Source organism: Balaenoptera musculus, chromosome 11, assembly GCF_009873245.2.
Source record: "Balaenoptera musculus isolate JJ_BM4_2016_0621 chromosome 11, mBalMus1.pri.v3, whole genome shotgun sequence".
NCBI classification, from domain to species: Eukaryota; Metazoa; Chordata; class Mammalia; order Artiodactyla; family Balaenopteridae; genus Balaenoptera; species Balaenoptera musculus.
In genome coordinates this window covers 64,677,069-64,692,179 of record NC_045795.1, presented here as the reverse complement: position 1 = coordinate 64,692,179, position 15,111 = coordinate 64,677,069, and the positions used below count along the sequence as shown (strand labels likewise).

At 48.9% G+C, this 15,111-nt stretch overlaps 1 protein-coding gene across 1 annotated transcript in view; it reads left to right on the top strand.

Moving 5' to 3' along the window:
- IP6K2 (inositol hexakisphosphate kinase 2) overlaps positions 1-13,182 on the top strand; it is a 30,737-nt gene extending 17,555 nt beyond the window's left edge. Inside the window, 7 exon segments of the mRNA XM_036869336.1 lie at positions 4,305-4,557; positions 4,560-4,602; positions 4,604-4,629; positions 6,528-6,750; positions 8,104-8,279; positions 11,783-11,958; positions 12,411-13,182. Coding sequence (XP_036725231.1) covers positions 4,431-4,557; positions 4,560-4,602; positions 4,604-4,629; positions 6,528-6,750; positions 8,104-8,279; positions 11,783-11,958; positions 12,411-12,911 — 1,272 coding nt within the window. The 5' untranslated portion in view covers positions 4,305-4,430 and the 3' untranslated portion in view covers positions 12,912-13,182.
- The last annotated feature ends 1,929 nt before the right edge of the window (positions 13,183-15,111 follow it).

Below are 15,111 nucleotides of genomic sequence, written 5' to 3'. Positions count from 1 at the left end.
GCTATTGTGAATAGTGCTGCTGTGAACATTCGTGTACAAGTCTTTATGTGGACATTCATTTTCATTTCTTTTAGGTAAATACCTATGAGTAGGATTACTGGGTCATATAATAAGTATATGTCTAACTTAATAAGAAACTGCCAAACTGTTTTCCAAGGTGGCTGTACTTCTTTTATTCCCACCAGCAACGTTTGAGAATTCCAGTGACTGACCCTGGTGGTATAGTCATGGGTTGTGTATGGATGTGTGCAGATGTGGGCAGTGGCTCTGGGCTCATGGAGAGGAGGTGCAGATGGTGAAGGTTATTCTTCCACCATTGGGCTAGTGTGCTTCACACCATCTCCTGTGACTGCCCAACCCTGGGGCTTTTCTTGAGGCGGAGTAAGTGGCCCCAGCAGATCCCATTTGTAGCCTCATTAACCACATTCTAGATGTGTGAGCTAAGGGCCCAGGGGTTTTCATGAGTCATAGTTGTTTTATTTGCAATATTTTATAAGTTAAGACCATTAAGGCATTGTTTCCAGCAGATCCTTAAACTAATTTGATAGATTTAGGGAGATGGGCTGTGGGGGAAATCTATGTCCTGTCCTAGGATGAATCATGTTCTGTGTTTCTTACCTATCGATAGTTTCATGGACAAACGTGAGGCAATGTGGAAAGCTAAAATAGATGCTAAATCTGAAGCCAGTGTTTTATGGTTATTCCCTATCTCACTAGATACAGGGTCCACACATCACATGGACTTCTCAGTAACCATTAATATTCTAGGATTCCTGGGAAACTGGGCCTTAGACCTCAGATGTTTAAAAACCTTTAAGAGATCCAACTGCTCAAACCACATGTGGAACAGAAAAAGAGTAGCAGTGAAACAGAGCAGGTGCTTTGGGCATTTTTCTTTCTTCTGACCAGGCTGAAGCCACTAGAGAAGAAGCTGATCTGGGGTGTAATCCTTGGGAAGTTGATCCTTCATTTTCCCACAGGGATCGGGTCCGTAAGGGACCCTAGAACAAAAGCTCCATTTCTTTGTCTGAAGCCCCAAATGTAAGAAGTATGTTGTATAGAGAAGCCATAGTTATCTTCATATTGAGAGATTGAACATAATTGAAATCAAAGAATCACAAAACAGGACTTACCTTATTATGTGCAATGCAATGATTTTTACTGTTTTTTTCCTATTTGATTAAAACAAACTGCTGATTACCACTCACTAATTTGATTATACTACCCACAGAGTAGAGATCTACCCCAGGCCTCTCCTCCTCATTTTACAGGCCAGAAAACTGGAACCCAAAGGGAGCAGGGACTTGGAATCTTCCTCCAAGCAATTGAATGGCAGAACTGGGACTAGAATCTGGCTCCACCTCACTACAGGATCAATTTTCTCCCTAATTCTACCATTTAGGAGTTTCCTCTGTCATCAGGCTTGGCACAGGCGAGAAAGGGCCTTATTTTCCTTGCCTCTCTACCTAAGATGATGATTCTTCTCTGGGGAGCAATGTCCTGTGGACTGCCAGAGTTGGGTGCTGGCGGGAGGGTTGGCAAGGTTCTGTGTCAAAGTTCCAGCAGCTAATGAACACATGGGAGACCTGGGAGAAGGAGGTATAGGCCCTCACTGGGCTTTTCAGCCTCCAGCCACACCCACGAACCATACTCCAGAGAGCTGCCATGAAGGACCAGTTTTTGTTTTGGATTTTTCGCTGGAGGTGGGGAATGGGTAAGAGAGATGCCTGGAGAGAGATTTTTTTTCTACTTAATTGAATACATTTAAGGAATCTTGAACAGAATTGGAAAGGGATTGCATTGGTGTCGGCATTGCTGTAGTAACAAAAAGAGTTTTACACGTTTATGAAAGGTTTGAATTGTGTTTCTAAAGCCTGGCCCATGGGGAGCATCTTGTGCTTTCACGGTTTCATAATTATGGTACCTGGTTCTTGCTTGGGTACTGGTAGACCGATCATGAGTCAGTAGCTTTCCTTTTGTGTTGCTCTTACTCAAGAGGTCTTTTTCACTACTGAAAAACTGGTGTGAACTGGTCTCTATAAACCTAAAGGGCTTGCGTGGCCAAGCATCTCAGAGCTCCACCTTCCGGAGAGAGCCTGGAATGGCTGGAAGGTACTCATCCTTCGAGCTGATTGCCTGTGTTGTGTCCTGGGACTCCTCACAGCACATGCCCTCCCGAGGGCTTCTGTAATGAGAAGGTAGTGCCAGGTGAGAAATCAGAACCTTTGGTATTCTGCTGTTTGCATATAGGAAAGCTTATTGATTCCTAATCCTTGAGTCCAATGGGCGCCCACTGTCGGTTCTCTCTGAAAGGAAGAGATTAACACCAGCTAAACTCTTTATTTATTTATTTTTAAAATTACTTAATTTATTTTTTGGCTGCGTTGGGTCTTTGTTGCTACGCGTGGGCTTTCTCTAGTTGCTGTGAGCGGGGGCTACTCTTCGTTGTAGTGCATGGGCTTCTCATCGTGGTGGCTTCTCCTGTGGTGGAGCACAGGCTCTAGAGCGCGTGGGCTTCAGTAGTTGCGGTGCATGGGCTCAGTAGATGTGGCTCTCAGGCCCTAGAGTGCAGGCTCAGTAGTTGTGGAGCACGGGCTTAGTTGCTCCATGGCATGTGGGATCTTCCCAGACCAGGGCTCGAACCCCTGTCCCCTGCATTGGCAGGTAGATTCTTTACCACTGCGCCACCAGTGAAGTCCCTAAACTCTTTAAAAGAGGCTGCTTTATAAACAGAAAATATAAATACACGGTGAAAGCACTGTCACAGGACAAGGTAAATGTCCCATATACTTTTAAGTGCTATACCAAGGCAGATGTGCCAGAGACCTTGGGCCCCAGTGGCAGCCGTGTGGGGGCATCCAACAGATTGAGGTTCATTTGGAAACTGGCTTCTTGTCCCTAGCCCTGGATGAGTTTCCTCAGCTCCCAGAATCAGCTTCATTGTTTCCAATAGGGAGAGAGGTGTCTACCTCATAGAAAGTATCCCGAGGACCATATGAAGTAAGTTCCTATAGTGAGCCTAGCATAGACTGGGGTGCTTTACCCACCTTAGAGGACAGTGGGCAAATCTCCAACCAACCCATTCTCACCACCACCATCTCAGTTGGAGTCATGGGAGTTGGAGGAGTTCCCAGTAAGAAACCTGTACAGGTACTGAAATGTAGCCCAAGCCCCGTTAGTAGTGCTAGTAGCAACTGTGTAGTCTGTAAATTATAGACAGAAAACAGAATGAGGTTGACATACCCTGAAACGGTCCACAGGCACATAGAGGTGTGCTTTGCTGAGATCCATTGTGCTTGGGGATCTGAAGTCAGGCCTAAGTTCCTGGATCTCAGTGAATGAGACCCCTGAGTGCCCCAAGAATGCAACTTTGGTTTAAAGGTTGAGCCCCAGCTTTTGGAGATGGGGATAGAACGGATAAAAATAGTTGGTGACCTAGAATACTGTGTATCTTTTTTTTTTTTTTTTTTTTCTGTGTATCTTTTTAAAAGGAGTTAGCCAGCCTCGATCAGTTGTTTTTCGATACAGACGTTAATCATTAAAGCTAGGCCCAAGCTCCACTGCTAATAAGGTTAATGGGGCTTGTCTTTGGCCTTGAGCAGGGCAGTGTGCGCACCCTGGGGGAGTAAATCTTACTAGATGGTGCATAAGTAGGTTTTCCCTTTAAATGCATTTTATAAAAACATTATTAACAACCAAGAGTGAACCCTAATGTACACTATGGTGCTGTATCAGTATAGATTCATCATCATATGTAACAAGTGTACCACTCTGATGGGGGATATTGATAATGGAGGAGGCTATCCATGCATATGCGGGGCAGATGGGAAATCTCAGTATTTTCTCAATTTTGCCGTGAACCTAAAACTGCTCTAAAAAAATAAAGTCTATTAAAATATATTTATATAATTAACGGAGGGACTTGGATGTCAATTTCTGTAAGTTTAACAATTTTATTAGAAAATGGTAAGATTTAATCAGAGTATTAGGTTTGAAATTGTGATTTTACCTAAAATCACAATTTCGTCGTCGTGGCTTCGCGGTAGTGGCTTTCTAACGCCTGGTGGGGTGATTGGGGCTGTTTAAGGGTCCCGCAACCTGTCCCTGCCAGTCGGCTTGGGCCCGCGGGGGAGAGCTCTGGCTGCTTGTTTCTGTGGGAGGAGGCGGGGCCGAAGTGGGCGGCGTGGGCGGGACCCGCGGGAGCTCAGGCTGTTTTTTGTCTTTCTGCTGGAAGAGGAGGGCTAGCACCTCCAAGGCTGTTCCTGTCCCTTTCCAACTCCGTTGTCACTCTTTGCTTCCGGCAGAGCGTCCTGGCCCACACAACCGAGGAGCTGAGGCCAGACAGACGGACGCACGGACAGACGACAGAGGACGCCCTGGCCGCTGGACCCCGCTGCCTCCCCCTTCTCCCTGCTGCCTGCACCTGGAGGATGAGCCCAGCCTTCAGGGCCATGGACGTGGAGCCCCGCGCCAAGGGCATCCTGCTGGAGCCCTTTGTCCACCAGGTCGGGGGGCACTCGTGCGTGCTCCGCTTCAATGAGACGACCCTGTGCAAGCCCTGGTCCCGAGGGAGCACCAGTTCTACGAGACCCTCCTGCGGAGATGCACAATTCACTCCCCAGTACAAAGGTGAGCCCCCAGCTGCTGTAGGGGTCGCCAGCGCCTGGCAAGGACATGCAAGCCGTCGCGGCCAAGGAAGGCCCAGGCAGCCATCCCCGGAGCCCTCACCCCTCCCACTCACTCTGTTTTCTCCCTCCTCCTTCTCCTCTTGGCCCTCCGCCCAGCACCTCACACCCTCAGTTTTCAAGTCCCGGTAAGATTGCTCAATTCTGTTTTGTGGGTTTGTTTTGAGTTTATTTTTGGTGGAAGTGTAGTTGTGTTTTATGTTCAGGTGTCTCTTTATCTCGGTAACCCATAATCCCCCATGAGGAGACATCCGGGGAAGACTTTGGGAGGATTTTACCCAGAATGCTTGCCGCCTGCTTTTTGTCCTCCAGGAAACCAGAAGCCCTGTTGATTAGGTAGGCTGGGAGCAGAGTTGAGTCAGATGGAATGCAGGAGTGGGAGGCTTGTGCTGATTAGCTGAAGCCCTTTGCTATTACGGAATGTCCCCGAAATGGCTTTATTACAGCAACCCTTTGATTCACATATGGTGACTCTTTCTTCCTTTTTATAATGCATTTTGGTGGGGGTGGGGGGGGAATCAGCAGCCAACAGCATGGTGTGGTCTTTCCTGGGGAGGGCGGAGACCCTTTGTAAATCAGGAAGAATCCATTAAGGAAATTAATTTTAAAGTTGCATTGCCTGGTTATGCAGAAGACTCTTGAACAACTTGGGTTCTTCTGGAACTGTTGAAACATGCTCTTTGAAGACAATGTACTGGGCGTCTCTCTTTGTACTCTGAATATGCATGTGTGTTGCGGTTGGGGTGGGGGAGTTGGGGGCCCTCACTTGGTCCTTCTCTGTTGTTTTTTCCAGGACAAAGCCAAAGGCCCCTTGTTAGCTGGCTGCCCCTGCCCCCATTTTTTCCCTGGTTCTTTCCCATGGCCACAGGAAAATGTGGTCCCCTGAATTCCCCACCCCGGCTCCTCTGCGCCCAGAGCCAGGTACCCACCTCAGAAGTGTCGTCTCTCTGAGCACGCATTCCCCTGCAGCAAGGACTGAGCAAATTGAGTGATCCCAGGCCACAGAGGCCTGGGAGGAAAAGTGTTCAGCCAGTCGGCTGTAAGGCACTCATCGGCACCTGCTGAAACACTCCCACCTGACAGCCCCCTCCTCAAAGACTGTCTAATTACACATGGCAGGTTCTAGAGACTCGGGGAGAGCTGCTTTCAAGGCCGCTACGCGTCTGTGCTCCCAGCCCAACCCTATTTGCCTTGTGTTCATTTTGTTCTTTTGTGACATGAGACTGCAAAGACCAATAAAGCAATATATTCAAGAAGGGCAAAAGGCTTGGGGTGCCCAGTGGGGGGGCGCTGCAAGAAGCCTTTGCTAGGGTGTCTTTTGTGCTGTGTGGTTTGTTTCGTTTGCTCCTTTATTTTGTTTTGCTTGCCCAGTCTTCCCTTACTGTTGGATGCTTCTTACCCCTCAGGCAAATCTCTGTTCAGGCTCTGCTTTAAAGCAAGCCTCAAGGCTGTTGGAGTTACTGTTTAGGGCCTTAAAAATTCCCACAAGATATAAAGAGCAAATGTTTTTACGTCTCTCTTAGGATTAGAGGAATTACATAAAAATTAATAAACATTTTCAATGATGGAAAAATGTGTCTTGTAATTCTTTGGCTCTTGCCTTGTTGAGTGCATCAGAGAGGAAAACTCTCAGCCATGTTTGCTCCCTAATTGCTTGTCTTGTATGGTGTCATCTTTTCTAGATGTTTTGATATTTGTTAGGTTTGCAGATGAGTTTGGGGCCTCTGGCAACATAGAGACTAAGGAACAGGGTAAGAAAAAAATAAATGTTACAATCATGTTATTTGTAACACATCTTCCTATGGAATTAAAAGTCCTCTTTGTTCCTCACCCTTCTTCCAGGTGTGGTATCTGTGCGCTTTGAAGAAGATGAAGACAGGAACTTGTGTTTAATAGCATATCCATTAAAAGGGGACCACGGAACTATGGACAGTGTAGATAACTCAGACTGTGAACCAAAAAGTAAGCTGCTAAGGTGGACGAACAAAAAACATCATGTCCTAGAAACGGAAAAGATCCCTAAGGACTGGGTGCGGCAGCACCGGAAGGAGGAGAAGATGAAGAGGTGGGTATAGACTGAGAGGAGACTGGACTCCGTGGGAGAGGAGGGATCTCAGTTACAGCCCAGTCCCCTGGGGCTAAGGACTCACACTATGGACTTATTAGTAGGTACCTCGTCACTCAGTGGTCAGTTCCCACATGGCGTGCCCAGCTTCTCTTTAATTGACTCTGAGTTATATCATGCCATTTCGGGTAAAACAACTAGTGGCAGCTGTAAAAAAGTTTCAGTCACTCACTGCTTCTGCATCTGCCCTGTGCCAGGCCCTATGTGGCATCTTGGGGATGTAGCAGTGACCCAGACAGAAGCCATCCCATCACCTCAGGTTGTTCACTGATAGTGGGAGACAGAATGGTCAGTTGGGCATAACCAAATCTTGGGGATCCCCATAGGCAGAGCGCTCCAAGTGCCACACCTTGGCAGAGCTTGTGAAAAGATAAATTATATATATATTAAAAACGTAGCTGGGCTTCCCTGGTGGCGCAGTGATTGAGAATCTGCCTGCCAATGCAGGGCACACGGGTTTGAGCCCTGGTCTGGGAAGATCCCACATGCCGCGGAGCGGCTGGGCCCGTGAGCCGTGGTTGCTGAGCTTGCGCATCTGGAGCCTGTGCTGGGCAACAAGAGAGGCCCGCGCACCGCGATGAAGGGTGGCCCCCGCTTGCCACAACTGGGGAAGGCCCTCGCACAGAAGCGAAGACCCAACACAGCCATAAATAAATAAATAAATAAATAAATAAATAAATAATGTTAACTGTAAAAAAAAAAAAAAAAAAAAAAAACGTAGCTAAGTAGGTTGACTTATTCTCGTGGAATTTCAGTCTCCAGCATTCTGAGTCAGGGAACCTGGATGTACCAGAAGCCAGGGGGTGTACTGCCTAGAAGAAGAGGGCAGTGAAGGCTGCCTTGCAGGGTGCGGGCTGGAGGCAGAGGTTGTTCTTTCATCGAAGGTTTTCCTTACTGTAGAAAAACAACTGTAGAAAAACAGCGAGCTGACCCCCCCCCCTTTTTTTTAAATCAGCTGTCTTGGGACTTCTCTGGAGGTTCAGTGGTTAAGACTCCGCACTCCCAATGCACAGGGCACGGGTTCGATCCCTGGTTGGGGAACTAAGATTCTGCATGCTGCGCAGCCTAAAACATAAAAAAAAAAGAAAAGAAATAAATAAAAATTAAAGTTTCTAAATAATCAACTGTCGAGGTATAATATACTACGGTAAATGAAGTGTTTAATGTGTACACTAAAACAACCACCACATCAAAGTATCAAACTTCCTATCATTCCAGAAAGTTCCTTCATGCCTCTTTGCCCCTGAGTTTTGATCAGACATTATGATTTATTGGCTCCTTGTCTCTTTATAGCCATAAGTTAGAAGAAGAATTTGAGTGGCTGAAGAAATCTGAAGTCTTGTACTACAGTGTAGAGAAAAAGGGGAATGTCAGTTCCCAGCTTAAACACTACAACCCTTGGAGCATGAAGTGTCACCAGCAACAGTTACAGAGAATGAAGGAGAATGCAAAACATCGGAACCAGTACAGTATCCTTTGTTCATAGGGCATCTCTGCCTTGGGGAGAAGGGAGGGCAAGTGAGAGGAGACCCTACGAGCTTGGAGAGAGAAATTGGATTTTTTTTTAGTCATGGTTGTGCTAGGACACCCTACGTGGTAACTGTGGGCAGATATTACTTCCCTCGGGGCTGAAGGCTGGTCTGGGAGTGCAAGCGCTGGGGAGGGAGTCTGATGGGTTCCTGGGGGTTAGGGGCACCTCATGGAGGGACCAACCTGCACCCGGGGGGGCTTTAGCCTGGAGTGCAAGGACCTGGTTCGTGTTTTCAGACTCCTACGGAAGTCCCCAAACAGTGCTTAACTGCCAGGGTCTGAGGTGGGGTAGGACTGACCTTTCAGTCTGGTTCACCAGGTTAGCACATGAAGAAAACACAGGGTCCTTTCTTTTTTTTGGAGTCAGGGAACCTGGATGTACCAGATAGAATAATGCATTGAACCTCGAAGTACCAGTCACCGATGTTCAGCAGTTGGTTAACCCAGTCATGTCAGTCTCCTGTCATGACTGTCTCTATACACCCAGCAGCCCCCAGCTGAACACTCTCTGAAGCAAGTGTCAGATATTTCATTTTATCTGTATACACCTCAGAATGTATCTCTGAAAGATAAAGATATTTTAAAACATTAATACCATTATTACTCCTTGAAAAGTGGGCAGTAATTCCTTACTATCAAGTGTCTAATTTGTGACCCCATTTTCCTAATTGTCTCATAAATATTTTTGTTGATCATTTGCTTGAATGGGGATCTAAATGAGGTTCACACATTGCATTTGGTTGAAATGTTTAAGTCTTTTAAAATACCCTTTCTGGTTTTTCTTCTTGGAAATTTCTTGTCAAAGAAACTGGGTCTTCTAGAGTTGCCCACCATCTGGATTTTACTGATTACATCCTGTGGTGTCTTTTACACGTTACTCTTTCCCCTCTGTTTCCATTGAGTTGATAATTTGATCTACAAGCTTGATCAGATTCAGGTTCAGTTTTGGGGGTGTGGGGGCAGGAATCCCTCAGAGATGGTATTGTAGCTGTCCATGGGGAAGCACAGTGTTTTGTTGTCTTTCTCTTTTGTATTGCCGTTGCCTTAGAGCCATTTTTTCATTAGGTGATTTTCTCATTTTGTCATTCCTTTTTCATTCACTAGCTGGAATCCTTCTGTAAAGAGAAACTCTTCCTCATCAACTATATGCTTATCCTGAGGTATAGTTCATATAGGAAAGGCAGGTTAAGAGTTTATTTTCCTTTGTTTACTAGATTTAGAATAATGAGATGGTTTCTTAACACCCTCCAAAGGTGACCAGTGAGGTTTTCAGCATCGTTATGAACCCATGAATTTAAACATATTTGACGTGTTTTAGTCCATTGCAGTTATCTTTACTGATGCTCAAATTGTCCCATGCTTGGCAAGTGGGAGCCTTTCAAAATAGGCTCCTGAGTCATTTTGACACAATCACAGTAGTCTCTAATGGCTGTCTTTCTTTCCCGTATGAAGAACTGGTACAGGCTCATGTATGTTTCATACTCCAGATGTGAATTCAGTCATTCTTCTACGCCAGGGGTTGCAAACTTTTTCAGTAAACGGCCAGTGAATATTTTAGGCTTTGCAGACCATACACTGACTGTATCACAACTCTGCCATTTGTAGCCTGAAAGCAGCCATAGATAATAATGTAAATGAATGAATGTGGCTGTATTCCAATAAAACTCTATTTATGGTCACTGAGATTTGAATTTCATTCAATTTTCATGTGTCATGAAGCATTACATATAGTTTTTTTTTTAGTTCTTATTTTTACTATGATTTTTTTTAACATCTTTATTGGAGTATAATTGCTTTACAATGGTGTGTTAGTTTTTGCTTTATAACAGAGTGAATCAGCTATACATATACGTATATCCCCGTATCTCCTCTCTCTTGCGTCTCCCTCCCACCCTCCCTATCCCACCCCATACAGTTTTTGACCTCTTAAAAATATAAGAATAGGGCTTCCCTGGTGGTGCAGTGGTTAAGAATCCGCCTGCCAATGCAGGGGACATGGGTTCGAGCCCTGGTCTGGGAAGATCCTGCATGCCACGGAGCAACTAAGCCCGTGCGCTACAACTACTGAGCCTGCGCTCTAGAGCCCATGAGCCACAACTACTGAGCCTGCATGCCGCAACTACCAAAGCCCACGCACCTAGAGCCCGTGCTCCGCAACAAGAGAAGCCACTGCAGTGAGAAGCTGGTGCACCACAACGAAAAGTAGCCCCCACTCGCCACAACTAGAGAAAACCTGTGCACAGCAACAAAGACCCAACACAGCCATAAATAAATAAATAAGTGAATGAATAAATGAATGAATAAAAAATAAAAATATATAAGAACCAGTGGACCTCCCTGGTGGTGCAGTGGTTAAGAATCTGCCTGCCGATGCAGGGGGCACGAGTTCGAGCCCTGGTCCGGGAAGATGCCACATAGCACGGAGCAACTAAGCCTGTGCACCAGAACTACTGAGCCTGTGGTTTAGAGCCTGTGAGGCACAACTACTGAGCCCTCGCGCCACAACAACTAAAGCCCGTGCGCCTAGAGCCTGTGCTCCGCAACAAGAGAAGCCACTGCAATGAGAAGCCCACGCGCCGCAACAAAGAGTAGCCCCCACTCGCCGCAACTAGAGAAAGCCTGCGCGCAGCAGCGAAGACCCAACACAGCCAAAAAAATGTAAGAACCATTCATTCCTAGCTTACAGGTTATACAACACTGGGTGAGCAGGGGGTCATGGTTCACTGGTCCCTGCTCTAGGAGCACTGGTCTGGGCACTAGGGGAGCTCATACATCCGGTCATTGTTTCTAGATCTTTTCAGTGCCCACGTCTGGGAAATACATATTTATTTTAGAGAGAAAACTTTTCATGAGTTCATATTGATATTTCTAGTTCATATTTAAGACTAGGATTTACTGAATTTATTTGATGTTCTGTTTGTAATTTAGGACAGTATGTTTCTATTTTTGTTTTGCTATTTGTGTCACTTTAAAAAAAAATTTATTTATGGGTGCTTTGGGTCTTAGTTGCAGCACACGGGATCTTCATTGCAGCATGCGGGATCTTTTAGTTGCAGCATGTGGGATCTTTTTAGTTGTGGCACGCGAACTCTTAGTTGCGGCATGTGGGATCTAGTTCCCTGACCGGGGATCAAACCTGGGCCCCCTGCATTGGGAGCGCAGAGTCTTAGCCACTGGACCACCGGGGAAGTCCCTAGGACAGTATGTTTTTGGACCGTGGTCCCACATCTTGCTGAGTTCAGGAAATGATGTGTGTGTCTCCCAGGCTGTTCTCAGGCCAGTTCCCTGACAAGAATTGAAGGTGCCTTTCAGCCTGGGCTGCCTGCATGGGAGATATAGCAGGATCTCTGGGGCACTGGGTGCAGGCCTTGTACCCTGGGAGTGCCAAGGCCCCGTGGAGCAGCACCTTTTCATTAGAGGGGCATTGTCCTTAACCACTCAGAATTTATCTTACTGGAGAACCTGACTTCCCGTTATGAGGTGCCTTGTGTCCTGGACCTCAAGATGGGTACGCGCCAGCATGGTGACGATGCTTCAGAGGAGAAGGCAGCCAACCAGATCCGCAAATGCCAGCAGAGCACATCTGCAGTCATTGGTGTGCGCGTGTGTGGCATGCAGGTGAGAGGAGTGCAGGTGCGTGGCGTGGGCTGGCTGGGGCATCCAGGAGCTGCCATTCTCCCACCGTGGCACAGTCCCGTTTTCTCAAAAGATTCCAGATTTGAATGAACCTGTCACTTTCTGGTTAGAAAAGGAAGCATGCATGCATGGGTAATCGTCTCTGGGGTTGGCCTGGCTGGCTGAGTCCAGAGGCTGTGGACAGGAGGGGGAGAAAGGCAAGAAAGTTAGGCCCTCTCCACCAACACATACACTGAGCAGGGGGCTGGTGATGGAACCCAGGTCAGAGGGCTGCATCCTGAGTGGGTGTTGATTGTCAAGGACGGTGTCTCTTGTGACTGGTGTACTTAACAAGTTAAAGGATCTGATCCAGGGCTGTCATATCGCTGCCACTCCCCAGGGTCTAGGCCCTGAGTTGGCTGTCAGCACCTCACCTGCTGGTCTCCCTCCCACAGGTGTACCAGGCAGGCAGTGGGCAGCTCATGTTCATGAACAAGTACCACGGACGGAAGCTGTCCGTGCAGGGCTTCAAGGAGGCACTTTTCCAGTTTTTCCACAACGGGCGGTACCTGCGCCGGGAGCTCCTGGGCCCTGTGCTTAGGAAGCTGACTGAACTCAAGTCCGTGTTGGAGCGACAAGAATCCTACCGCTTCTACTCAAGCTCCCTGCTGGTCATTTATGATGGCAAGGAGCGGCCTGAAGTGGCCCTGGACTCAGATGCTGAGGACTTGGAGGACCTGTCAGAGGAGTCAGCCGACGAGTCGGCTGGTGCTTATGCCTACAAGCCCATCGGCACCAGTTCGGTGGACGTGCGCATGATCGATTTCGCACACACCACTTGCAGGCTGTATGGTGAGGACAGTGTGGTACACGAGGGCCAGGATGCTGGCTATATCTTTGGGCTCCAGAGCCTGATAGACATTGTCACAGAGATAAGTGAGGAAAGTGGGGAGTGAGCTTGCTGGCTGCAGCAGTACCTGAGAGACTCTCTGTCCCAGGCACAGCTGTGCTGCGTCGGGGAGGAGGCCAGTATGGCCAGGCGGTGGCCCCTGCAGCCTGGAGCTGATGCGCAGAGGCCTCTGTGAGTCCCAGCCTGAGCCAGCCCCAACCGCTCTCGGAGTCTTTATTTATTTTAACTCTTTCTTCAACATTCCACATTTGATGATGCAGATACCTCTTTCTTCCCTGAGTGTAAATGTTCTAATACAAATCTTTTTGTTAATTGTACACAGTGCTGCTGTTGTTCTTGCCCAGGGATAGGCAGCCAGCCCCCCTCCCAAACCTCAGAAACATCACATATGCCATGACCTCCACCCTGGCCCAGCAATGTATTCCTTCCAGTGACCCCATCCCATGGACCCTAAAGTCACCATAGCCTCTTGGCTTAGTCCTCAGTCCCTTAACCGAGCACCCACACACATAACCTTAAATGGGTCCCTCTGGGATCTGTGCTGGTCTGTCCCAGCACCCCTTATGCAGAGAACTACACTTGACTCTTGATACAGGTCTTTCCCTGCCCTCATGTAGCTTAAGCCAAAGTTGGGCAGCAGGTGTGCCAAACCTTGGGTCCAGCTCCTGTGCCATTGGCAGCAGCTAATTGGCTGGACATTGTGACGTCATAGACATCCTGGAGCCAATACTGGGGCCTCAGGTAGCCACCAGGCTTTGATCTGTTGGCAGCCATTGGCTCTGTGGTCAAGGTCTTAGGAGGTCCCAGAAGGTGAGTGGCTTGATGGGAGGGGTTGTTCTGGGCAGTGTGGTCCTCTTGGCCACACCACCTGTCACCACTCCTACCCATCCCTGGACCCCACTGCAACCACGCCAGTGTCATCCTTCATGTGGCTCCAGCCAGGGCAGCCCCTAAGAGAGCTACTTCTACTCTGTGCTAGGAGGGTTTCAGGGAGAGGTGTGGCAGGAGGTCTTGAACTGCAGACCCAAACACCAGGGAGGACACAGAACCAGTGCCAAGAAGGTAGGGTCTGGATGTCCAGTTTTAGCAGCCCCACCCGTTGCCTTGCCTGAACCTCCTAGCACCTCCTCTCCAAGGTCCACTATGCCTGTATCCACTACGTCCAAAAACAGGCCAACTGCATATACTGGCCTGGCTGTGCCTACAGCCCCTGCTCCCTGGGCCCAGCCTTCCAGAGGGGCATGTGGCTGGACCAGCCCCTGGACAGGAATGGGAGGTCCCCAGGACCCTTAAGATCTCTCCCCGGGGTTTCCCCCTTCCCTCCTAGGGCTTCAAAGACCTCACCAGGTCAGGGCTGACGGGAAGGTGGGCCAAACAAGCTCTTAAGGCCACATGGTGCCCCACTCCCCATCCTCCACCAGCCCTTCTGTCTGCTCTCAGAAGGAAGCATGAGAAATAAGATAACCTGGCGTTGTAAGTCCCCAAAGACAACAGAACAGAGTGACGTGATAGCGACTGATAGGGGTGGGAGCCTGCGGACCTTATACTGTGAGGAAGGGAAGTGTGTCCCAGGCAGAGGAAACTATGCAAAGACCCACGTTACAGAGGACGAGAGAAGCTAGTGGCCGAAAAGAGGAGGTGGGGTGGGGAGCAAGGATGGGAGGACTTTGGACAGAGAAATGGCCCGCCGTGGTTTTTGTTTTTACCGCCCCCCTCACTCTTGCTCCCCGTTGCCCACCACTGGGGCGGTAAGCGGGGTCCGGAGGCCTAGAGACAGTGAGCAGACCCGGGCCCCGCGGGCGCCTCCAAGTGCCTCAAGATCCAACAACGGGACTACCCTCACGGGGTCGCCGTCCTTATGTTAGTAGGTCAGGTCCCACTCCCCTGGGGTGGCAAGGACGCATGGGACTGTCAGCACAGGACAGAGGCTCTGTCTTTGGGCTGCGGGCGGAGCGCTCCTTCGGGAAGTAGGATGGGCCGCAGCACTAGGGCTTGGGCGGGTAAAGGGAGTGGAGGGCCGGGCGGGAAAGCTGGGTCTGGGGCTCTAGGGAGGGTGCTGGGGCGGGGAGTCGGGAGCTTGGAGACGCAGAAGTCCACGGAAGGGGCGGAAAAGGCAGCAGATTCTCGTGGGCCGCGCCGGGCCGCGCAGCCTGTGGACACTAGGGGGCGCCGCGCTTCTGCGCAGGAGCCGACACATCCCGGGGCGGGGCTGCGGCGGGCGGGCGGGCGCGCGGGCGCGCGCGCGC